This window comes from Aotus nancymaae, unplaced genomic scaffold, assembly GCF_030222135.1.
Source record: "Aotus nancymaae isolate 86718 unplaced genomic scaffold, 86718_ANA_hifiasm-v0.15.2.pri h1tg000124l, whole genome shotgun sequence".
NCBI lineage: Eukaryota > Metazoa > Chordata > Mammalia > Primates > Aotidae > Aotus > Aotus nancymaae.
In genome coordinates, this window is record NW_026988539.1 from 2,997 (window position 1) to 26,623 (window position 23,627).

At 55.1% G+C, this 23,627-nt stretch overlaps 1 protein-coding gene across 4 annotated transcripts in view; it reads left to right on the plus strand.

Moving 5' to 3' along the window:
* Window positions 1-3,203: 3,203 nt before the first annotated feature.
* Window positions 3,204-23,627, plus strand: part of GNG7 (G protein subunit gamma 7) — a 126,328-nt gene continuing 105,904 nt past the window's right edge. For 2 of the 4 annotated variants that reach the window (XM_064371168.1, XM_064371167.1), the window contains exons 1-2: window positions 3,362-3,382; window positions 9,287-9,357. Coding sequence is in view for 1 of the 4 variants with exons in the window: in XM_064371166.1 (XP_064227236.1) it covers window positions 3,219-3,282; window positions 9,287-9,357 (135 nt within the window). In the remaining 3 variants the exon portion in view is untranslated. Of the gene's footprint in view, window positions 3,283-3,352; window positions 3,383-9,286; window positions 9,358-23,627 lie in introns of those variants that run through there. The other 2 variants (XM_064371166.1, XM_064371169.1) reach the window with 2 other exon arrangements.

The following is a 23,627-nucleotide window of genomic DNA, read 5'->3' on the forward strand; positions in this document are numbered from 1 at the left end:
ACGAGCGCCTGTGCCTGGCTGAAACAGAAGAGTTTTGACAAGCAGAATTGGGGCAGCATCAGAAAGTCCTCTACAGCAAGGCGTGAAACCAGGAAGTCCGGAGTTAGAGACTGACAGAGGACCTGGGCTTCCAGCTCTGAGTGTCTCTGTGCTGGTGCTTTTTCTAGGATAAATGTTATCAGTCTCTGTATCTATCTATCTATCTATCTTCTGTCTATATATAGAGAGACTAATGACATTTATCCATGTATCCTATATGTCCATTATCAAATACGTATATACACAATTGATATACTAATAACATTTATCCTAGAAATATATATACACATACACATTTGAGACAGGGGTTCACTTTGTCACCCAGGGTTAAGTGTAGTGGCACCATTTCAGCTCACTGCAGTCTCGAATTCCTGGGCTCCAGAGATCCTCCTGCCTCAGCCTCCTGAGTAGCTGGGCCTACAGGCGTGCACCACCATGCCTGGCTAAGTTTTGTATTCTTAGTAGAGACCAGATTTCACCATGTTGCCAAGGCTGGCCTCCAAATCCTGGGCTCAAGAAATCCGCCCGCCTGGGCCGCCTCCCAAAGTGCTGGGATTACCGGCATGAGCCACCACAGCCAGCTAATGTTTTTTGTAATTTTAGTAGAGACAGGGTTTCACTATGTTGGCCAGGCTGGTCTCGAACTCCTGACCTTTCGGCCCCGCAAAGTGCTGGGGGTGACAGGCGTGAGCCACGGCGCCGGGCCAGTTTTAAGTTTGAAGACGGTCATTAAAATTGATCTGACGGTTTTGTGTGTTACAGCCTCCCCGCTCCCAGCCCCCAGAGGATTCCGGCAAGGAAATCCATCAACATTTGGTTTTGCAGGTTACTCCTTGCTAAAAAACATTAGGGACTCACTTATTCCTGGCATTCGAGGTCCTCCGAGATCTAACTCTAGTGCGAGGATGATCAACCGTTCCTAAAGGGCTGGAGTATAAATTTTTGGCGTTGCAGGCCATGCGCTCTCTCTGTAGAGGCCTCCAGCTGTGCTGTGCTGCAGGAGCTCGGAAGCAGCTGTGGACGACATGCAAGCGAACAGGCATGGCTGTGTGCCAATAAAACTTTATTTACAAAAGCAAGCAGTGGGCCGTATTTGGCCCATGGGCCAGAGTTTGCCAACCCCTGGTCTAGTTCATCTTTCTTTTTTTTGACAGAGTCTCACTCTATCACCAAGGCTGTAGTGCAGTGGTGCAATCTCAGCTCACTGCAACCTCCACCTCCTGGGTTCAAGAGATTCTCCTGCCTCAGCCTCTGGAATAGCTGGGACTACAGGTGTGTGCCACCACGCCCAGTTAATTGTTGTATTTTTAGTGGAGACAGGGTTTTGTCATGTTGGCCAGGCTGATCTCGAACTCCTGGCCTCAAGTGATTTGCCCGCCTCGGCCTCCCGGAGTGCTGGGATGACAGGCCTGAGCCACGGGCCCGGCCTGCCACATTTCCTTTATCCATTTCATCCAGTTGACGGACACGTAGGCTGAGTTCCTGTCTCGGCCGTTGTGAATGAGGCTGACAGATTCTGGTTTCACTCCCATTGGGTGTAGACCCAGAAGTGGGATTACCGGATCATATGGTGGTTCTATCTTTAATTTTTTGAGGAACTCCATACCAGAATGTATGCTCGCCAGAGTGGCTGAGCTCATTCACGTTCCCACCAGCAGCACACAGGCTCCCTCTCTCCACATTCCCACCAGCGTTTCTTATCTTCCGTCTTTTGGATCTTAGCCATTCTAACAGGTATCTCATTATGGTTCTAATTTGCATTTCCCTGATGATGAGTGATCTCCGGCATTTTTTCGTGTTTCTGTGGGCCGCCTGTATGTCTTTACGTGGGAGCCATCTAGTCGGATTATTAACCCCCTCTTGTTTTTGATACGGGGTCTCTCTCTTCTCGCTCTTCTTTTTTTTTTTTTAAGGCAGAGCCTTGCTCTGTTGCCCAGGCTGGAGTGCAGTGATGTGATCTCAGCTCACTGTAGCCTCGACCTTCCGGACTCAGCAATCCTCCCATCTCAGCCTCCTGAGTAGCTGGGATCACAGGTGCACATCACCGCACCCGGCTAAGTTTTTTAATTTTTTTGTAAAGATGGGATCGTGCTATATAGTCCAAGCTGGTCTTGAACTCCTGAGCTCAATTGATCCTCCTGCCTCCCCCTCCCAGGGAACTCTGGGGAATGTCTGGGGACATCTAGGATTGTCACAACTTGGGGGTGCTTCTGGCATGGAGTGGGTGGAGGCCAGGGAGGTTGCTTAGCACCCTGCAGTGCCCAGGACGGCCCCAGCCCAGAGAATGGTCCAGCCCCAGTGTCCGCAGTGCAGAAGAGGAGACCCTGCATTCAATTGTTTTTTTTTTCGAGACGGAGTCTCACTCTGTCGCCCAGGCTGGACTGCAGTGGCACGATCTCGGCTCACTGCAACCTCTGCCTCCCGGGTTCAAGCAGTTCTCCTGCCTCAGCCTCCCGAGTAGCTGGGACTACAGGCGCGCGCCAACGTGCCCAGTCCAGGGTGTGGATTTCAATGTGTGCAGCCTCCTGGGACTGCGGCAGAGCAGAGGATCATAGGACACAGCCTCTTGGGGGTCCGTGGAACCCCCCAAATGAGGAGGTCTTGCTGGGGATGATTCTGTTCCCCAGGGGACATCAGGCATGTCTGGGGACATCTGTGACTGTCTTGACGGGGGGGGGGTCCTGGCATGGAGCGGGTGCAGAGCAGGGACACTGCGTAGCACATCCTGCGGTACCCGGGGTGGCCGCGCCCCAGAGAGTGACCCGGTCCTAATGTCCACAGTACCTGGAGGGTTGGGGCGGACCCCTGCTGTCTCGGATCGTGTCTAGGAGGCCGCTCTGGGAAACTGGGGAAGGTGGGGACAGAGCTTGTCTTGAGGCGGGAGGGGAGGGTGTGTGTCCCAAAAGAAATGACAGCTTTGAAATCTGCAGAGCCTCCTCTTTCCTCTCCCCTCCCCTCCCCAGCCGGCCCCACCCCCACCTGGCTTCCTAAATAAAGACCTTCCTCTCCATGGAGACTGCCTCGCTCAAACTCACCCCCTCGTGCCTGCAGAAAGACGCAGCTGCGCCCCCGCCGCCGCAGTGAGGGTCTGAGTGGAAGGTTTGGAAACGAGAGAGCTTCTGTGTCCCGGAGCCCGGGCTCCCCAGGCAGGCGAGAGCTGTCCCCGGCCTCTGTCGGCGATGCCTGCTGAGGTCAGCCGTGGGCGAGGCCGGGGGACAGCGCCCAGGTGGTGCCAAGGAGACTGTGAGTCACCTGTGGTCGCAGGGCTGACTGAGCGGGGGACACGGGCCCTGGGCCTCAAGGGTGCCCTCCGAAGATCCCATAAGGATGAGGTGGAGAGCAGGTCAGAGGCAGAAATTCAAGGAGACAGACCAATTCTAGAAGGGGGAGTCCCCCGCATGGGGTGGGTGGGGGCAGGGACGCTGCTCAGCAACCCACAGTGCCAGGACGGCCCCACCCCAGAGAACGATCCGGCCCCAATGTCCACAGTGTCGAGGCGGAGAGACCCTGCATTCAATATTCGGAAAAAAAATAGACTTGAATTGACTCCAGACACCAGGATGAACTCCCCATGGGGCTGACGGTATAAACCAGGGGGATCCGGAGCTCCTGGTATTTGCCTCCTCCTTCCACCCCACTCAGGGTGTGGATTTTTTTCTTTCTTTTTTCCTTCTTTTTGAGACAGAGTTTCACTCTTGTCACCCAGGCTGGAGCACAGCGGTGCCATCTCAGCTCACCACAACCTGCGCCTCCCGGGTTCAAGGGATTCTCCTGCCTCAGCCTCCCGAGTAGCTGGGACTACAGGGGCGTGCCACCTCGCCCGGCTGATTTTTGTATTTTTAGTAGAGACAGGGTTTCACCATGTTGGCCAGGCTAGTCTCGAACCCCTGACCTCAGGTGATCTGCCTGCCTCGGCCTCTCAATGTGCTGGGATTACAGGAGTGAGCCACTGTGCCCGGCCGTATTTGGGGTTCTTTGCTTGTTTTATGTTTGGACTCCATAGTAGGTGGGATTATGCTGTATTTTTCGCGCTCAGTGTCTGGCTTATTTCACTTTGGCGTTATGTTCTCCAGGTTCTACAAGGGGGAATTTTACGGCATGTGAATATTTTAAATTTTTTTTAAAAAGAAATTGGTCAGGCACAGTGGCTTATGCCTGTCATCCCAGCACTTTGGGAGGCCGAGGCAGGTGGATTGCTTGAGCCTAGGAATTTGGGACCAGCCTGGGCAACATGGCATAACATCATCTCTACAAAAAATACAAAAGTTAGCTGGGCATGGTGGTGGGCACCTGTAATCCCCGCTACTCGGGAGGCTGAGGCAGGAGGATCGTTTGAACTCGGAGGTGGAGGTTGCAGTGAGCCGAGATTGTGCCACTGCACTGCAGCCTGGGTGACAGAGTGAGACTCTGTCTCAGAAAAAAGAAAGAGAAAGGAGAGAGGGAGAGAGACAGAGAGAGAAGAAAGAGAAAGAAGAAGGAAAGAAAAAAGGAGAGTAAAAGAAAAGAGAGAAAGGGAGGAAGGAAGGAAAGAAGGGAGGGAGGGAAGGAGTGAGGAAGGAAGGAGGGAGAGAGGGAGGGAGGGAAGAAATTGAAAGAGGGAAGGAGGGATGGAGAGGGAGGGAGAGGGAGGGAAGGAAAGAAATTGAAAGAGAAAGGGTGGGAGGGAAGGAAAGAAATTGAAAGAGAGAAAGAGAGAGGGAGGGAGTGAGGAAGGAAGGAGGGAGGGAGGGAGGGAAGAAATTGAAGCTAATGGATCAACGGGGTTGGAGATCTGGAGAAGCGCCTCCGGGACATGGTGGGGAGCACTGAGAGTCAGGGGCAGCCCTTCCTACACGAGCCCCCTGACCACCACCCCTGTCTGTGGCCTCTGTGTCCCGAGGGGACTGATCTCTCCCTGCTGGCCCTGGCACCTGCCACCTGGAGTGTCTCTTGCCTGTGTCTGAGACCTGACTGCTGCTGGTGGCAGTGCCAGCACACAGGTGCCCAGGCCCTGAGCTGGGTCGAAAGCCAGGCTCTGGACGCCTTGAAATCCATACTCATTTACGAGCAGGTGGTCCCCGCGGCTGGGTTTGGTTTTGCCCGTGGCTCGGCAGTTTCTGAGGGGCCCCGACCCCTGAGAAGAGATCTCTGTCCTCCTTGGCTCCGCGGCAGGCTGCAGGGAACGCAAAGCCCAGTGTTTCTTTTGGGGTGATCGAGCCTCTGAAGGTCTCTGGGGGACAGCCTGGCGCCAGCTGGCACGGCTCGCGGCCTGAGGACACGGCGGCTGGGGTGCGGCTTCACCCACGCTGTGCTCCCCTCTGAACCCAGCCGCTCCGGGTCGAGTGCAGACCGGGGGGTCCGCAGCTGTCGCCTCACTGCCGAGTCCAAGGCCTTGAGAACACCCGTGGGCTGGGGTCGAAGGGCTGGGAACAGGGAGGTTAGCAGTGAAGGCAGAGAGTGAGAAACCATCTTAAACATGAGTCCGAGGGCTGTGCCCGTGCCTGACGCCTGTAATCCCAGCACTTTGGGAGACTCAGACAGGTGGATCACCTGATGTCAGGAGTTCAAGACCAGGCTGGCCAACATGGTAAAACCCCGTCTCTACTAAAAAAATACAAAAATTGGCCAGGTGCAGTGGCTCACGCCTGTAATCCCAGCATTTTGGGAGGCTGAGGCAGGTGGATCACCTGAGGTCAGGAGTTCGAGACCAGCCTGGCCAATGTGGTAAAACCCCGTCTCTACTAAAAATGCAAAAATTAGCTGGGCGTGGTGGCGGGCACCTGTAATCCCAGGTACTTGGGAGGCTGAGGCAGGAGAATTGTTTGAATCCAGGAGACACAGGTTGCCGTGAGCCGAGATCGCACCACTGCACTCCAGCCTGGGTGACAGAGTGAGACTCCATCTCAAAAACAAACAAATAAACAGACAAACAACAAAACATGATTCCTAGGGCCGGGCACGGTGGCTCACGCAGGTAATCCCAGCACTTTGGGAGGCTGAGGCGGGCGAATCACCTGAGGTCCAGAGTTCAAGACCAGCCTAGCCAACATGGTGAAATCTCATCTCTACTAAAAATACAAAAAAAAAAAATAGCCAGGCTTGGTGGTGGGTGCCTGTAATCCCAGCTACTTGGGAGGCTGAGGCAGGAGAATCGCTTGAACTCGGGAGGCGGAGGTTACTGTGAGCTGAGATCACACCACTGCACTCCTGCTTGGGGAATACAACGAGACTCTGTCTCAAAAAAAAAAAAAAAAAAAGATTACTATGACACAAATATTCACAGCAACAGATTTGCAGTTGCCAAAAAGTAGGAACAAGCGGATTGCCCATCCTTGAGTGAATGGATTTAAAAAACATCGGCCGGGCGTGGTGGCTCACGCCTGTAACCCTAGCACTTTGGGAGGCCGAGGTGGGTGGATCACCTGAGGTCAGGAGTTCAAGACCAGCCTGGCCATCATGGTGAAACCCCATCTTTAAAAAAAAAAAAAAATCCTAAGCTGGGCGCGGTGGCTCACACCTGTAATCCCAGCACTTTGGGAGACTGAGGCAGGTGAATCACCTGAGGTGGGGAGTTCGAGACCAGCCTGACCAACATGGAGAAACCCTGTCTCTACTAAAAATATGAAAAAGTTAGCCGGGTGTGGTGGTGGGCGCCTGTAATCCCAGCTACTCGGGAGGCTGAGGCAGGAGAATTGCTTGAACCGGGAGGTGGAGGTTGCGGTGAGCTGAGATCGAACCACTGCACTCCAGCCTGGGCAGCGATAGTGAAACTCCATCTCAGAAAACAAAACAAAACACATGTCCTTCCATACTCAGGAGTAAGACTCAGCCGTGGAAATAGCGAGGCTCTGACCCAGGTCCCAGCCGAGATGCACCTTGAGGACGTCACGCTCAGGGAGAGACGCCAGACAGAAAAGGCCATGTGCTGTGCGATCCCGTCTCTATGAAATGTCCAGAACAGGCCCAGCCACAGAGACAGGAAGGGGTTGCGTGGGTGCTGGGGCTGGGGGTCTGGGGCTGATGGGAGGGGGCTTCTTTGTAGGGCGATGAGAATGTTCTGGAACTACACAGAGGTGATGGTTACCCAGTTTTGCAAATGTACTGAAAACACTGATTTATAAACTTTTGTAAGTGGGCGAGTTGTATGGTATAGGCGTTATTTCTCAACAAGGCTGTTTAAAAACAATGATTCCTAGGGGTATCTGGCCTGAAGGACCCGCCCCTCTCAGTATCGTGGTTTTGATAAGATGCGCCCTAGTTGTGTGCAGTGTCGCTGCCAGGGTAGTGGGTTGAGAGGGGCACAGGACTGCTTCAGATTCATTAAATAATGTAAGCTCGTCCAGGTGCAATGGCTGCATCTGTAATCCCAGCCCTTCTAGAGGACAAGGTAGATGGGAAGATTACTTGAGTTCAAGACCAGCCTGGGCATAGAAAGACCCTGTCTCTGAGAAAAAGAAAGAAAAGAAAGAAAGAGAGAGAGAGAGAGAGAGATTAGCCCACAAACTAAACATATTCCTTCCCCTTCCCAGTCCATAAAAACTATAGCAGTGACACTTGCCTATAGCCCCAGCTCCTCAGGAGGCTGAGAAAGGAGGATCGCTTGAGCCCAGGAGGTCGAGGCTGCAGTGCGCTGTGATTGCACCACTGCACTCCAGCCTGGGAGAGAGTGAGACCCTGTCTCAAAAAGAAACGAACAAACGAACGGAAAACCATGATTCAAAGTTGAAGGATTATGTGCATAGATGCCTTGCAAGCTGGAGGAGAGGAGTCTGGGCCTCCTGTAGCCCCACGGGCGTGCTGCTCCAGCCCTTTCATCGCTCATCCCTGCTGCCCTGAGCAGCGGCTGTCCTGAGTGACAGGCCCAGGTGCAGCATTTCCTCCAAGATTCCAGCTGCTCCCAGAGCCCAAAGGCGCCAGGGCATTCCTGTGGCAATGGCACCACCTGCAGGTCACAGCAGGGATTGCAGGTCTCATCCCCGCCTTTTATCGGTGGTAAATTACCCTGAGCTCATAGAACAGAAACTAGCATTTTAAAACGTTTTTTTTTTTTTGAATGGACTTTTAATTTTAGAATAATTTTAGATTTTCAGAAGCGTCACAGAGAAATCCAGAGATTTCCTGTCTCTACCTCTCACCAGTTCCCCCTTATGTTAGCATCTTAGGAAATCATTTGGGTTGGGGTTTTTTATATTTTTTGTTTTTTGTTTTTGAGATGGAATCTCACTCGTTGCCCAGGCTGTGGTGCAATGGCGCAGTCTCAGCTCACTGCAACCTCCGCCTCCCAGGTTCAAGCGATTCTCCTGCCTTAGCCTCCCAAGGAGCTGGGATTACAGGCGCATGCCACCACGCCCGGCTAATTTTGTACTTTTGTAGAGACGGAGTTTCTCCATGTTGGTCAGGCTGGTCTCGAACTCCCGACCTCAGGTAACCCACCCGCCTCGGCCTCCCAAAGTGCTGGGATTACAGGCGTGAGCCACCGTGCCCAGCCAGGGTTGGTTTGTTTTTGAGGCAGTGTCCTACTCTGTTGTCCAGGCTGGAGTGCAGTGGTACAATCACAGATCACTGCAGCCTCAACCTCCGGGACTCAAGAGATCCTCCTGCCTCAGCCTCCCAAGTAGCTGTGACTACAGGTTTGCACCACCACGCCCAGCTACTTTTTACATTGTTTTTGTAGGGTTGGGGTCTTGCTATGTTGCCCAGGCTGGACCATGTACTTGTAACTAACAAGAAGCTCATGTGGGTACATTTCTGCTGGATGTCACTCTTTATCACGGTTTCACTATTTTTTCTCCTAATGTCCTTTTTCTGCTCTGGGGTCCTATTCTGGACCCCACGTGGCTTTTTTATTTTTTATTTTTTTGAGATGGAGTCTCATTCTGTCACCCAGGCTGGAGTGCAGTGGCACAATCTCAGCTCCCTGCAACCTCCACCTCCCGGGTTCAAACGATTCTCCTGCCTCAGCCTCCAGAGTAACTGGGATTACAGGCACCTGCCAACATGCTCACCTAATTTTTGTATTTTTAGTAGAGGTGGAGTTTCACCATGTTGGCCAGGCTGGTCTCAAACTCCTGACCTTAGGTGATCCACCCTCCTCGGCCTCCCACAATGGTGGGATCACAGGCGTGAGCCATCGCAGTCCGGTTGCCAATGTGATTTCTGTCCTTGTCCAATCATGAGCCCGAGGTCATTCTCCAGCGCTGACCCCATCGCCACTGCCATGGCACCTCCGGCCAAGCAACGCCAAACTAATGCTCTGTTTCTTTTCTAGGGAGTGGAGCTTGGTTTCGGGAGCTCGGTTCTGGAATCTCGGTGCTGTGGACGGCAGGACCTTCCATACAGGTCGGTGCTGTGATGCATTTCTTTGTTCTGAGGCTCCTTTGGCTGTTTTGAACCTTGGATGTAAGCTGTGGGGTTGCCGTCGGCGGCGTCTTGGTCTTGACCTGTGGCTTTGGGTCTGTGGGCTTTGTGTATCCGCCAAGTGTGATGGGGAGCGTGTTGAGGGAGCAGCCGCTGGCTCCTGGGAGAGTTTCCCGCCCACGAGGCAGGGGACGTGGTGCCCGCTGCTCCTACTGGTGGGAGTGTCCCGACAGGGTCAGCATGGGAAGCCCGCGGGGGTGCTGCCTGCCTTCCCTGTGTCCCGCGCGTGGTGGGGAGTGTTAAGGACGGCGCCTCAGCCTTTGCCCCGCCTCCCACGCACCTGGAGGGCGACCCGTCACTGGCCCTTTGGGTCTCCTCTGTCGGTCTATACCTCGTTTTTCTCCCTAAAGAATCATGAGTGGCTTTTAAAATGTAGGAAGAGGAAATCATTTAAAAATAAGTCGAAGGCTGGTGGATCACGAGGTCAAGAGATCGAGACCATCCTGGTCAACATGGTGAAACCCCGTCTCTACTAATACAAAAAATTAGCTGGGCACAGTGGCGCGTGCCTGTAATCCCAGCTACTCAGGAGGCTGAGGCAGGAGAATTGCCTGAACCCAGGAAGCGGAGATTGCGGTGAGCCGAGATCGCGCCATTGCGCTCCAGCCTGGGTATCAAGAGCGAAACTCCGTCTCAAAAAAAAAAAAAAAAAAAAAAAATAAGTCGAAAGGAAGGCAGAAATGTCCAGAAAAGGCAAAGGCACAGGGACAGAAAGGGCCTCGTAGTGGCCGGAGGCAGGGGACGGGAATGCGCGCCGGGGACCTGGCCGGGGACATGGAAACGGACCCGATGGTCAGGTGGGGGTGGCCGCAAACCTGCTGAACTTACTAAAAAATCTCGAAAAAAATGTTTTATTTTATTTTTAAGAGTTAGGGTCTTGGCTGGGTATGGTGGCTTACGCCTGTAATCCCAGCACTTTGGGAGGCCGAGGAGGGTGGATCACCTAACAGGCTCAGGAGTTTGAGACCAGCCTGGCCAACATGGTGAAACCCCATCTCTACTAAAAAATATAAAAATTAGCTGGACATGGTGGTGGGCACCTGTAATCCCAGCTACTCAGGAAGCTGAGGCAGGAGAATCGCTTGAGCTTGGGAGGAGGAGTTTGCAACGAGCTGAGATGGTGCCACTGCACTCCAGCCTGGGTGACAGAGCAAGACTCTGTCTTGAAAAGAAGGAAGGAAGGGAGGGAGGGAGGGAAAGAAAGAAAGAAAAAGAGAGAAAGGAAGGAAGGAAGGGGAGACAGAAAGAAAGAGAGAGGAGTTAGGGCTTGTTTTCTTGCCCAGGCGCCTCAGCCTCCCAAAGTGCCAGGATTACCGGGGTGAGCCACGGCCCCCGGCCCCGGGCCTGAAGTATCTTTGAGCGGTATACTTCCCTTGAATTTTATGGCATGTAATGTCTACCTAGAAAATGCGTATTTCTAACAGCTACACAGGATAGGGCTTAACAAAGTTATTGGCACACTTATGATTTATTCTTTAACAAGAAACAACACTTTAAAGAGGAACTTAATTACTTCCCACATATACATAATGTTTATTTGTTTATGAAGCCAAAGATAGAAATAGAAAAGATTTCCCGTTGTACAATTCCACTTACAGGAAAATTCTAGAAAAGGTGACAGAGATCAGAGGTTGCCTGGAGGCCGAGGGGTGGGATCAGGGCAGCTCTGGGGGCGGATGACAGTGTCCCTCTGGGATTATGCTGATGGTTGCACAGCTGTAGAAATGAATGGCCACTCTTAGAACCACGTACACTTTAAGAGGAGCATGACCTGTGTACATCTCAGGGTGTGTAATCACACCCCAGTGAGACTGTGACACAGACAGAAAAGCTCAGCCCGAAAAAGGAGGCACAGGACGGTGCAGGGTGAAAGGTGTGCGGAGCCCAGAGAGGGCTCAGACGTTGCATTCCCGGCTCTGGCGGTGCAGGGTGAAAGGTGTGCGGAGCCCAGAGAGGGCTCGGACGTTGCATTCCCGGCTCTGGCGGTGCAGGGTGGGAAGGTGCGCGGAGCCCAGAGAGGGCTCGGACGTTGCATTCCCAGTGCAGGTGGTGCAGGGTGGGAAGGTGCGCGGAGCCCAGAGAGGGCTCAGACGTTGCATTCCCGGCACTTGCTGGGGCGGCCACAAGTTTGGTGTTGGGCTTCTTGAAACATTCAGCTCTGGGCGGGTGCCATGGCTCACACCTGTAATCCCAGCACTTTGGGAGGCCAAGGCAGGAGGATTACTTGAGCCCAGGAGTTTGAGATCAGCCTGGGCAACAGAGCGATACACCCTTCTCTATAGAAAATGAGCCAGCTACAGTGGTACGCACCTGTAGTCCCTGCTATTTGGGAGGCCGAAGTGGGCGGATCGCTCGAACCCAAGAGTTCGAGACCAGTACGGGATACATGATGAAACCCCATCTCTACAAAAAATACAAAAATTGGCCAGGCGTGGTGGTGCACACCGGAAATCCCAGCTACTTAAGAGGCTGAGGCAGGAGGATCGCTTCAGCCTGGGAGGTCGAGGCTGCAGTGAGCTATGATTACACCACTGCACTCCAACCTCGGCAACAGAGCTAGATCCTGTCTCTCAAAAAACAGAAACACATGACCCCGTTCATTTCAACAGGGAAACGCTAGCAGCTGCGGAGCTAACAGTGTTTGCAAGCTAGGATAGGCCGTTCTCAGCAGGAAATGTTGTAATTTCTGGTCTTCTGTGGACGCCTTTGGAAAGACTGCCCGTGATGGGGGTCATCGTTCTCCATGACCTGTCCCAGCAACAAGGATCCCATGATGGGGGTCTGTGCAAACAGCTGTCTGGCAGGCAGCCTGTAGGCTGGTGGGGCTGCCCTCTAAGCCCCCAGGGCCTGGGTCGAAGACTCCGTCTCACACACACAAAAAAAAGAAAGAAAGAAATCTAACACAGGCCTCACTGGGCTAAAATCAAGGTGTGGGCACCTGTCTTGGTGACAAAACCAGCACCGTGGTCCCCCAGGGCAAAACACCAACAGCCAGAGCAGCAAAGACCGCTGTGGCCCGGGGAGCCTGTTCCTGGGGCTTCGGGTGCTCGGTTTGCAGAGGGCTGTTGTTACCGCTGGCGGCCACCAGGGGGCAGAGGAGGCACACGGAGTCTCCTTGGCCTGGGCCTGGAGCCGGTGGGGGCTGGAGATGGGGGGGGGCCGGGGGATGCAGGTGAGTGCAGGTGGGGACAGGTGGGGATGGAGATGCAGATGGGGACAGAGGTGCAGCTGGGTGCAGGTAGGTTCAGGTGGGTTGAGGTGGGTGCAGTGGGGACGGAGGTGCAGGTGGGGGCAGTGGGGGCAGAGGTGCAGGTGGGTGCAGTGGGGGCAGAGGTGCAGGGGTGCATACTGACTTCATCCGGATGTCTTCAGTCTATCCCGAGCCCTCTCTGAGTCTGCTGCTGCCCCTACCACAGTTTACTTGATGGTTCAACACTGACAGCCCTGAGCCCCAGGCGAACCCAGGTTGTTGGCCCTGCCCTGGGGACCCCTGTGCGCACACCCAGAGCCTCTCTGCCCAGAACCAGAGGCGGTCCCTGGGCACTGTGTGTGGCAGGAGGCAGCAGACACTGGCTCTGCTCCCCAGGAGTGGCCTCGAGGCAGTCAGGGAACTGCATCCCCAGAACGCATCCCAGCTCCCAGCCATAGAGGTGTCACCAGAACAGAGCTTGGACCGGAGAATGGAAGGCATACAGCATCCGCGCAGGGATAGGTGGCCCTGGGGGAGCACAGGTCACCCTGCCATGGGAATCAGACCCTTCTCTGTCCCCACCATCAGGCCCTGGGGTGCCTGTCATCACCCCTCCCAGATGTCCCACTCCTTGGGGTGAGGGCCGGCTGGGACATGGGGTGACCGCTCCCCAGCTCTGGAAGGGGTCGTTGTCCTGGCGGGCAGAGGGCCTGGATCCCCGCCTGTGAGTTAAAGACTTGGGCACCCCTTTCCTGGGTGGCGGCAAGCAAGAGCTTGATCACTTTGGCCAGAGGAGAGTCCCATCCACCCACTGAGCGGAAGGGACAGAGGAGGCGAATCCCGGGAGCTGGGTCCCCTGGTTTATGCTGTCTGCCCCACTGGGAGTTTATTCTGGTGTCCGCTGTGAGCAGGGAGCAGACTCCATCTTTTTCCCAAATAACACAGGGGCTGTCCCCCGCACCACTCTGCGACATCGGGGCCACATGGTTCTCTGGGTTGGGGCCGTTCTGGGCACTGCAGGGTCTGAGCAGCGTCCCTGGCCTCCACCCACCCCATAGTGGGAGCTTGCCCCAGTTGTGACAATCACAAATGTCCTCAAATATCACTCAGTGTCCCTTAGGGGACAGAATCACCCCAAGTTGGCTGGGTTCAGTGGCTCACTTTGGGAGACTGAGGTGGGTGGATCACTTAAGGTCAGGAGTTCGAGACCAGCTTGGACAACATGGTGAAACCCCATCTCTACTAAAAATACCAAAATTAGCCGGGTGTGGTGGCGGGTACCTGTAATCCCAGCTACTTGGGAGGCTGAGGCAGGAGAATCACTTAAACCCTGGAGGTGGAGGTTGCAGTGAGCTGAGATTGTGCCATTGCACTATGGCCTGGGCGACATAGTGATTCTCTCTCAAAAAAAAATCACCCCAAGTTGAGAACCCCCTGGGTTAGGGGATTCCAGGGACCATCAAAAGACTCCGTGTCCCATGAGTATATGGACCTCTGAGGTCCCAGGAGGCTGCACACATTGAAATCCACACACTGAGTGAGGAGGGAGAGAGGAGGTGAATCCCATGAGCTGGGGTCCCCCTGGTTTACACTGTCTGCCCCATTGGGGGTTTATCATGGCGTCTGATGTGAACAGGGGACAGACTTGATTTTTTTTTTTTTTTTTGAGATGGAGTTTTGCTCTTCTTGCCCAGGCTGGAGTGCAATGGCACGATCTCAGCTCACCACAACCTCCGCCTCCCAGGTTCAAGTGATTCTCATGCCTCAGCCTCTCAAATAGCTGGGATTACAGGCATGTGCCACCACGCCTAGGTAATTTTTGTATTATCGGTAGAGACAGGTTTCTCCATGTTGGTCAGGCTGGTGTTGGAACTCCCGACCTCAGGTGATCCGCACGCCTTGGCCTCCCAAAGTGCTGGGATTACAGGTGTGAGCCACGGTGCCTGGCTATTATTATTATTATTATTGAGACAGGGTCTTACTCTGTCAATCAGGCTGGAGTGCAGTGACACGATCTCAGCTCACTGCAACCTCTGCTGCCCGGTTCAAGCGATTCTCCTGCCTCAGTCTCCCGAGTAGCTGGGATTACAGGCACGCACCACCATGCCCAGCTAATTTTTCTATTTTTAGGAGAGACAGGGTTTCACCCTATTGGTGAGGCTGGTCTCGAACTGCTGACCTCAGGTGATCCACCCGCCTCAGCCTCCCAGAGTGCTGGGATGATAGGTGTGAGACACAGCGCCCAGCCTATTTTTTTTTCTTCTTCTCAAATTAGGGCAGGGTTTCTCATGTTCAGACTTTCTATCCCCTTAGGAGACACAGGAGCTGGGGGTTGGGGTTGGAGAGGCAGGTGGTGGGGATGGGTTCAGGGGTACCTGCGCCCACCTGCACCCATCTCCACCTCTATCCTCACTGGTCTGGGGCATGTCTGGGGACATTTGTGGTTACACAACCAGGGGGTGCCCCTGCCGTGGAGTGGGTGGAGGCCAGGGACGCTGCTCAGCACCCCGCAGCGCCCAGGACGGCCCCACCCCAGAGAACCATCCAGCTCCCACATCCACAGAAGCCGGTGGGAGCTCCTGTTCCAGGACGAGCGTTTCTGCAGCCTTTTTGCTTCTTGCCACGCTGAGCACAAAAGAACTCCGTGACCCCCAGAGTGCAGCACGTGTCTTTCTGATCGCTCCTTGTTCTCCCGGGGAGTGTGTTCGGTCACCTTGCTGCTGAGAGCTTTCCCGGAGCCTTTTATCTCAAGAATGGCTCTTGTGTGCGGAGCAGACTCCAGTCCCCGCTGCCAGTCAGGGCGGGTTTCTCTCCTCTGGTTGCTCACCAGCTTTCAGCGTGTCCCGGGCGTGTTGAAATTCACATTATTATCGGTTCTTTTCATGGACAAGTTGTTCCCTTGGAAGAACTGCGAAGATATACCGCCAGAACGTGAAAACGTTCTGCTCACGGAAGGTCACCCATCCCACCGCTGCCACTCTCCCCCTAGAAAGCTCGTGCAGCCCGCAAGTAACCACGGGGCGCTGTGCTGATATCAGGGGCTCTGCCCCAGCCCCCAGGGCCCGGAAGCCTCTCCGTGAACCCTGCAGCCTACGCGTCAGTAGCCCAGGACAAGGCAGTCTTCCTGGGGACAGAGGGGCTTGGATGTGACCTTGACCCTCTACAGCAGGGGTCACCTGGGGTGATCCTGCCCCCCACGCCCAGGAACACTGAGCAATTTCTGGGACACTTGTGGTTTTCATGACTTGGGGGTGCTCCTGGCACGGAGTGGGTGGAGGCCAGGGACGCTGCTCAGCACCCCACATTGCCCAGAACGGCCCCACTCCAGAGAACGATCAGGCCTCAGATGTCCACACTGCTAGCGGGAGAAACTCTGGGCTCATTATGTTGAGGAAAAAAAAACGAGTTTTCTTCCTGCTCACGCTGGGCACCAGGATAAACTCCTGACGGGGCAGACGGCGTAAACCAGGGGGCCCCCAGCTCCTGGGACTCTCCTCTCTCCCTCCCCACGCAGGGTGTGGATTTCAACGTGTGCAGCCACCTGAGACCTCAGCAGGGCAGAGGATCATGGGACGAAGAGTCTCTCGGGGGTCCGTGGAATCGCCTATCCTGGGGTTGGGGGGGTCTCAGCCTGGGGCGATTCTGTACCCAGGGGGCAGTCGTGGCTGCCTTGATTGGTGGATGCCGTGGGGCAGAGGCGAAGGGTGCCACTCAGCACCCTGCAGCGCCCAGGGCAGCCCCACAACCAAGGAGGATCCAACCCCAAATGCCCTCAGTGGCGAGCGGGAGAAGCCTGGGTGCAGAAGCTGCCTCCCCGGAGAGTTAAGAGCAGGCTCGTGCTCTCTGCTCGACAGAATCGCTACGGGCCCCACTCAGGCCCCGGTACCCAGACCCACGTTTTCACACCCACAGATGTTCTCTCAATGAGTTCCGGTTTCAAATCTGTTACTGTGACCCCCTCATGTTACTGCGACCCCCTGAGGTTACTGCGACCCCCTGACGTTACTGCGACCCCCTGACGTTACTGCGACCCGCTCATGTTACTGCGACCCTGACGTTACTGGGACTCCCTGAGGTTACTGTGACCCCCTCATGTTACTGCGACCTCCTGATGTTACTACGACCCCCTGACGTTACTGCGACCCCCTGACGTTACTGCGACCCCCTCATGTTACTGCGACCCCCTCATGTTACTGCGACCCCCTCATGTTACTGCGACCCCCTGACGTTACTGCGACCCCCTCATGTTACTGCGACCCCCTCATGTTACTGCGACCCCCTGACGTTACTGCGACCCCCTCATGTTACTGCGACCCTGACGTTACTGCGACCCCCTCATGTTACTGCGACCCCCTCATGTTACTGCGACCCCCTGACGTTACTGCGACCCCCTGAGGTTACTGCGACCCCCTGACGTTACTGCGACCCCCTGACGTTACTGCGACCCCCTGACGTTACTGCGACCCCCTCATGTTACTGCGACCCCCTGACGTTACTGCGACCCCCTGACGTTACTGCGACCCCCTCATGTTACTGCGACCCCCTGACGTTACTGCGACCCCCTGACGTTACTGCGACCCCCTCATGTTACTGCGACCCTGACGTTACTGCGACCCCCTGACGTTACTGAGACCTTCTGATGTTACTGCGACCTCCTGATGTTACTGTGACCCCCCTGATGATTGGAGGCTCCTTACCCAGAGAGGCTGATGTCCACCATCGCTGAGGCCGGGAATCCGTTGGTGGGGCCGTGGGGATCTGGGCACCCTGGCCCGGTTTGCGGCCCGAAACTGCCTCGTGTGTGTGTGTGTGCGTGTGTGTGCATGTGTGCGTGTGTGTGTGCGTATGTGTGCATGTGTGTGTGTGCTCGCGCCTGCCCGTTGCTAAGCAACCGCTTGGGGGGTGTGTGTGTGTGTGTGTGTGTGTGCATGTGTGCGTGTGTGTGCCTGTGTGTGCATGTGTGTGTGTGTGCGCGCCTGCCTGTTGCTAAGCAACCGCTTGGGGTGTGTGTGTGTGTGTGTGCGTGCGCGCCTGCCCGTTGCTAAGCAACCGCTTGAACAGTCAGCCTCCCACAGAGCGGGAGATGAGGCACCAGCTCGGTCATCGGCAGATTCATCAAGCCTTGGCCACCTTTGACTCAAAGCACCCACGGCGGGGACGGTCACATATGATAAGACACCGGGGGGCAGGGGACATGGTGGAGCCAAGTGGAGGCCAGAGAGGACGCCTCTGCCAATCTGCGGCTTGACCTCGACCCTCCATGACCTTCTGTAGCAGGGGTCATTGCACAGGACAGCGACGATGTGGGCCCTCGGATGCTGATGTTCCTCCGTCTGCTTCATCGTTTTTGTGAGCCAGGGCCCCCGCCGGGCTAACACCCTCGGATCTGTGCGCAGACGCTCCCGGAGCCGCGTGGGGACGCGTGTCATAGACGGCTAAGGAGCAGCCTGGGGAGGCCCAAGGTGGGGTCTGCTTGGAAGTTAGGGGCCTGGTAGAGGGGCCCCCAGTCTCACAAGCAGGGTTTGAGGGGCTGAGGGCTCCCGAGTGGATGTGGGACAGGCAGAGGCCCCGGCGGGTGTCCCAGTGCAGAGCCGGCTGAGGCTGGGTGAGCCTCGTTCTGACAGCCTCGAAAAGCTTCATGTTAGAGCCGCAGCTTTACTTACGTGTTATTTGTACTGGACATGGATCTGAATTCTTCTCCTCCTTTTTTTTTTTTTTTTTTTTTGAGATGTAGTCTCACGCTGTTACCCAGGCTGGAGTGCAGTGGCGCGATCTCGACTCACTGCAACCTCCACCTCCCGGGTTCAAGTAATTCTCTTGCCTCAGCCTCCCTAGTAGCTGGGATTACAGGCACGCACCACCATGCCCAGCTAATTTTTGTATTTTTAGTGGAGACGGGGTTTCACCATGTTGGCCAGGCTGGTTTTGAACTTCTGACCTCATGATCCGCCCGCCTCGGCCCCCCACAGTGCTGGGATTACAGGCATGAGCCACTGCACCCGGCCCTGAATTGTGATTCTTATATTCTTGTTAATATTGTTATTTTAGAGTTAGAGTCACGCAGTGTTGCCCAGGCTGGAGTGCAGTGGGGTGATCAAAGCTTAGTGTAACTGGGGGCAGCTCCTGGCGGGGAGTGGGTGGAGGCCAGGGATGCTGCTCAGCACCCAGCAGTGCCCAGGACGGACGGCCCCACCCCAGAGATGGATCCAGTCCCAATGTCCACAGTGTTGAGTGGGAGAAACTTCTCTGTAGAGTGGAAAGTCTCTGTCAGCTGTTTTTACAATTCCCAGTCTGGGGTGTGTGTGTTTGTGTGTGTGTGTGTGTGTGTGTGTGTGTGTGTGTGTGTGTTTCTTTTAGTTTTGTTTATAGCAGGTTGGGTTTTTTTGTTTGTTTTTTGAGATGGAGTTTCACTCTTGTCACCCAGGCTGAAGTGCAGTGGCATGATCTTGGCTCACCGCAACCTCTGCCTCCCAGGTTAAAGCAATTCTCCTGCCTCAGCCTCCCGAGTGGCTGGTATTACAGGGGTCTGTGCCACCACATCCGGCTAATTTTCCTATTTTTAGTAGAGATGGGGTTTCACCATGTTGGTCAGGCTTGCCTTGAACTCCTGACTTCAAGTGATCCACCCGGCTGGGCCTCCCAAAGTGCTGGGATTACAGGTGTGAGCCACCGCACCTGGCTAATTTTTGTGTTTTTAGTAGAGACAGGGTTTCTCCATGTTGGTCAGGCTGGTCTCAAACTCCTGACCTCAGGTGATCCGCCTGTCTCGGCCTTCCAAAGTGCTGGGATTACAGACCGGAACCACCACCCCTGGCTAATTTTTGTGTTTTTAGTAGAGACGGGGATTTCTCCATGTTGGTCAGGCTGGTCTTGAACTCCTGATATCAGATTATCTGCCTGCCTCGGCCTCCCAAAGTGCTGGGATTACAGTCCTGAGCCACCGTACCCGGTCTGTGTGTGTTTCATACTAACGGCACCTGCCGTTGCAATGGCCACCATCTCTTTGACAACCACAGTCGTAGGCAGAATTCCAAGATGGCACCCAAGACCCCCGCTCCACCTGGTGCCCGAGTCTTATCTAATCCCCTGCCCTTGAGGATGGGCTGCACCTGTGAATACGATGGGGCGTCACTCCGGTGGTTAGGTCAATACCATTAGGTCATGTGTTCTGTGAAGGGATTTTGCAGATGCGATGAAGATTCCTAGTCTGTTGACTTGAGCTCATCAAAAAAGATGACATTGGCTGGGTGCGGTGGCTCACACCTGTAATCCCAGCACTTTGGGAGGCCAAGGCAGGTGGATCATGAGGTCAGGAGTTCAAGACTAGCCTGGCCAACATGGTGAAACCCCATCTCTACTAAAAATATACAAAAAATTAGCTGGGCATGGTGGCACGTGCCTGTAATCCCAGCTACTCAGGAGGCTGAGGCAGGAGAATTGCCTGAACCCAGGAGGCGGAGGTTGCAGTGAGCCGAGATCGTGCCATTGCACTCCAGCCTGGGTAACAAGAGCGAAACTCCGTCTGCAAAAAAAAAAAAAAAAGAAAGAAAAAAAAATACGAAAATCAGCTGGGCATAGTGGCGCACACCTGTAGTCCCAGCTACTTGGGAGGCTAAGGCAGGAGAATTGTTTGAACCCAGGAGGCAGAGGCTGCAGTGAGCCAAGATCACGCCACTGCACTCCAGCCTGGTGAACAAGTGAGACTCCATCTCAAAAACAAAAACAAAACAAAACAAAAAAACCCCCAAAAACCAGGGACCTCATTTCTAGAAACAGATTCTGCTGAATTCCAGATGACAACTTGGCCCAGCCCATACCTTGATTTCAGGCCCGCAAGGCTCTGAGCCGAGGACCCAGTTAAGCCACACTCCTGACACACAGAAATTGTGAGACGGCACGTGGTGTTTCTATTGCTGTTGGTACGCAGCGGTAGCTGACGCATACACTTGCCAGCTTGGAATTGAGATAATGATCTCCATTTCACAGAGGAGAAAACAGTAGCGATGAGGGGCTCACGTGCCCAGGGCCACATGGCGGCTGTGCTGTGGTCATCACATTAACTGTGCCTGTCACCGGGCCAGACCGTCAGCTCCTCCGTTAAGATCAGGGATCTGGTCCAAGCCTTCGCCAGATGTTTAGTGAGTGAGTGAAAGAAGGAATGAAGGCGCTGGGACCACTCCTCACCTGACTTGCCGCACAGAGGTGAGTCTGTATCTGCGACCAGGACCGGTGACACCACGGGACACTGAGTGAAACCTCGAGAACGTGACTGTGAGCCTCGGAAGGGGGAGTCATCGCACGCAGCTCCCCATGCTGAGTCAGCTGCCGGCGCTGAGGTTGGAGCCGATCAGCCTCCTGGAATGTGACACGCCGTTCCCCGGCTCCCTGACTCATGTTCCGGCTGAATCAGAGCTTTGCTGGTAATGACAGGCAAGTCTCCAGCCAGTCACCCTCTGGCCCATGTGAGACTGGGAATTCAGAAGCAGCCAGGAGTGACAGAAAGCCAGGTCTGCCTGGCGTGCCTGGGCGGGTGTTTACGGCACGAGCGCTGCCAGCTGTGACCAGCCTCAAAGGGAGCCAGAGGCGGAGGACGCAGGTGCAGAGGACAGGCGCCCGGATGAGGCGGGAGGAGAGGCGGCCGCGGGGCTGAGGCCCCACTCTGGGTGCTCCTGGCAAACCGTTAACCACAACTCCTGCTCCCAGAGCCACGCAGTGGGTGGGCTCACCCCCTCACTGCAGTTAACACACAAGGCCCACCGTTCTCTGGGATGGGACATCTTGGGCACTGCAGGGTGCTGACAGCGTCCCTGGCCTCCACCCACTCCCTGCCAGGAGCACCCCCAGCCATCCGTGACCACCACAAATATCCCCAGACATTGCCCAGCATCCCCTGGGACAGAATCACCTTGGTTGAGACCCCCTGGGATAGGGGATTTCACAGACCTCCAAGAGACCCTGCGTGCCATGCTCCTCTGCCCTGCAGAGGTCCCAGGAGGCTGCACACGTGGAAATCCACGCCCTGAGTGGGAAAGGAGAGAGGGGTGAGTCCCAGGAGCTGGGGCGCCCGGTTATGCCATGGGCTCCATCTGGAATTTATTCCAGCGTCTGCTATGAGCAGGGAGAAGCGTCGGTTTCTTCCCAAATAATTAAAGCAGGTTTCTCCCCCGGGCACCGTGGACACCGACACTGAGCAGTTCTCTGGGGCGGGGCCATCCTGGGCACTGCAGGGCGCTGAGCAGCGTCCCTGGGCTCCACCCACTCCACGCCAGGAGCACCCTCAGTCATGACAACCGCAGATGCCCCCAGACACGATCCAGTGTCCCTTAAGGGGGCAGAATGACACTAGTTGAGACCTTGATTGAATGAACCGATTAAGACAATAACACCCAAGAGTGAAAGCAGGTACCCACATCAGGAGCTTTATTCGGGAAATCAGGGAGGGCTTCCTGGAGGAAGTGATGTGGGTTAAGTGTTGCTAGTGCCTTGAAGGTGTCAGGTGGAGTTGGGGACACAGGTGCAGAGGAGGTTCCAGGACCTTGAAAAGCTGAGGGAGAGAGAGTGAGGAGGCCGCATGGCAGAGGTGGTATTTTATCCTGAAGGCAGGAGGGAGTCATAGCAGGTTCCGGGTCTACCCATGACAACATTCAGCTGGTTTGGGTCCAACCTCCTTGTCCGACAGATTAGGAAACTGAGGCACAGAGCGGGTGAGAGACCCCCCAGCCTCCTGTGGTGGGCAGAGGTCCTGGTGGGTTTCCATGGTGCCGCCGGTCACGCTGGTTTGGGGCAGGGGGCCGGCTTCAGGCCTGGGGCGGAAGCAGCATTGACTTCACATGCCCACTGGAGACGCCGGGTCAGGTGGGCACCCGCGGTCACCCTCCGCTTCTGTTTGGCGAAATGGCGAATGATCACCACCCCTGCTGTCCGGGGTGGTTGCAGGGAGTAAATGAAATAATCAGGCTGGGTGCAGAGGCTCACACCTGTCATCCAGCACTTTGGGAGGCCGAGGAGGGAGTATCACCTGAGCTCAGGAGTTCGAGACCAGCCTGGCCGATGTGGTGAAATGCCGTCTCTACTAAAAATACAAAATTTAGCCTGGCGTGATGGTGGGTGCCTGTAGTCCCAGCTACTCGGGAGGCTGAGGCAGGAGAATCTCTTGAACCCAGGAGGCAGAGGGTTCAGTGAGTAGCAGTGAGCAGTCCAGCCTGGGTGACAGAGTGAGCCTTCATCTCAAAAAACAAACAGGCCAGGCGCAGTGGCTCATGCCTGTAATCCCAGCACTCTGAGAGGCTGAGGTGGGTGGATCTCAAGGTCAGGAGTTCAAGACCAGCCCAACCAACATGGTGAAACCCCGTCTCTACTAAAAATGCAAAAATTAGCTGCGTGTGGCAGGGCGTGCCTGTAGTCCCAGCTACTCAGGAGGCTGAGGCAGGAGAATTGCTTTAATTCCGGAGGCGGAGGTTGGAGTGAGCTGAGATCGCGCCACTGCACTCCAGCCTGGGCGATGACAGGGTGAGATTCCATCTCAAAGTAAATAAAATAATAAAATAAAATACCTGGCTGGGCTCACTTCAGTGCCCCTAAGCACTGTAATCCCAGTGATTTGAGGCGCTGAAGTGGGAGGACTACTTCAGGCCAGGAGTTCGGGACCAGCCTAGGTAAAAAAGTGAGACCCCCGTGTCTACAAAAAAATTTTTTTAATTAGCTGGGTGCAGCGGTATGCACCTGTGGTCCCAGCAACTCGGGAGGCTGAGGCAGGAGGATCGCTTTGAACCTGGGAGGTGGAGACTGCAGTGAGCCGAGATGGCACCACCGCATTCCAGCCTGGGTGAGACAGAGCAAGATCTTGTCAGGAAAGAAAGAAAGAAAGAGAGGAGAGAGAGAGAGAGAGAGAGAGAAGTCTAGGGACCCCAGGGGACAGCACATGCACCCTTGGCACAGCCCCAGCCCCCAGGGAGGTAAACCACAGGCGTCCACCCCTGCCCGGGGGTCCCGGCTCTACGTC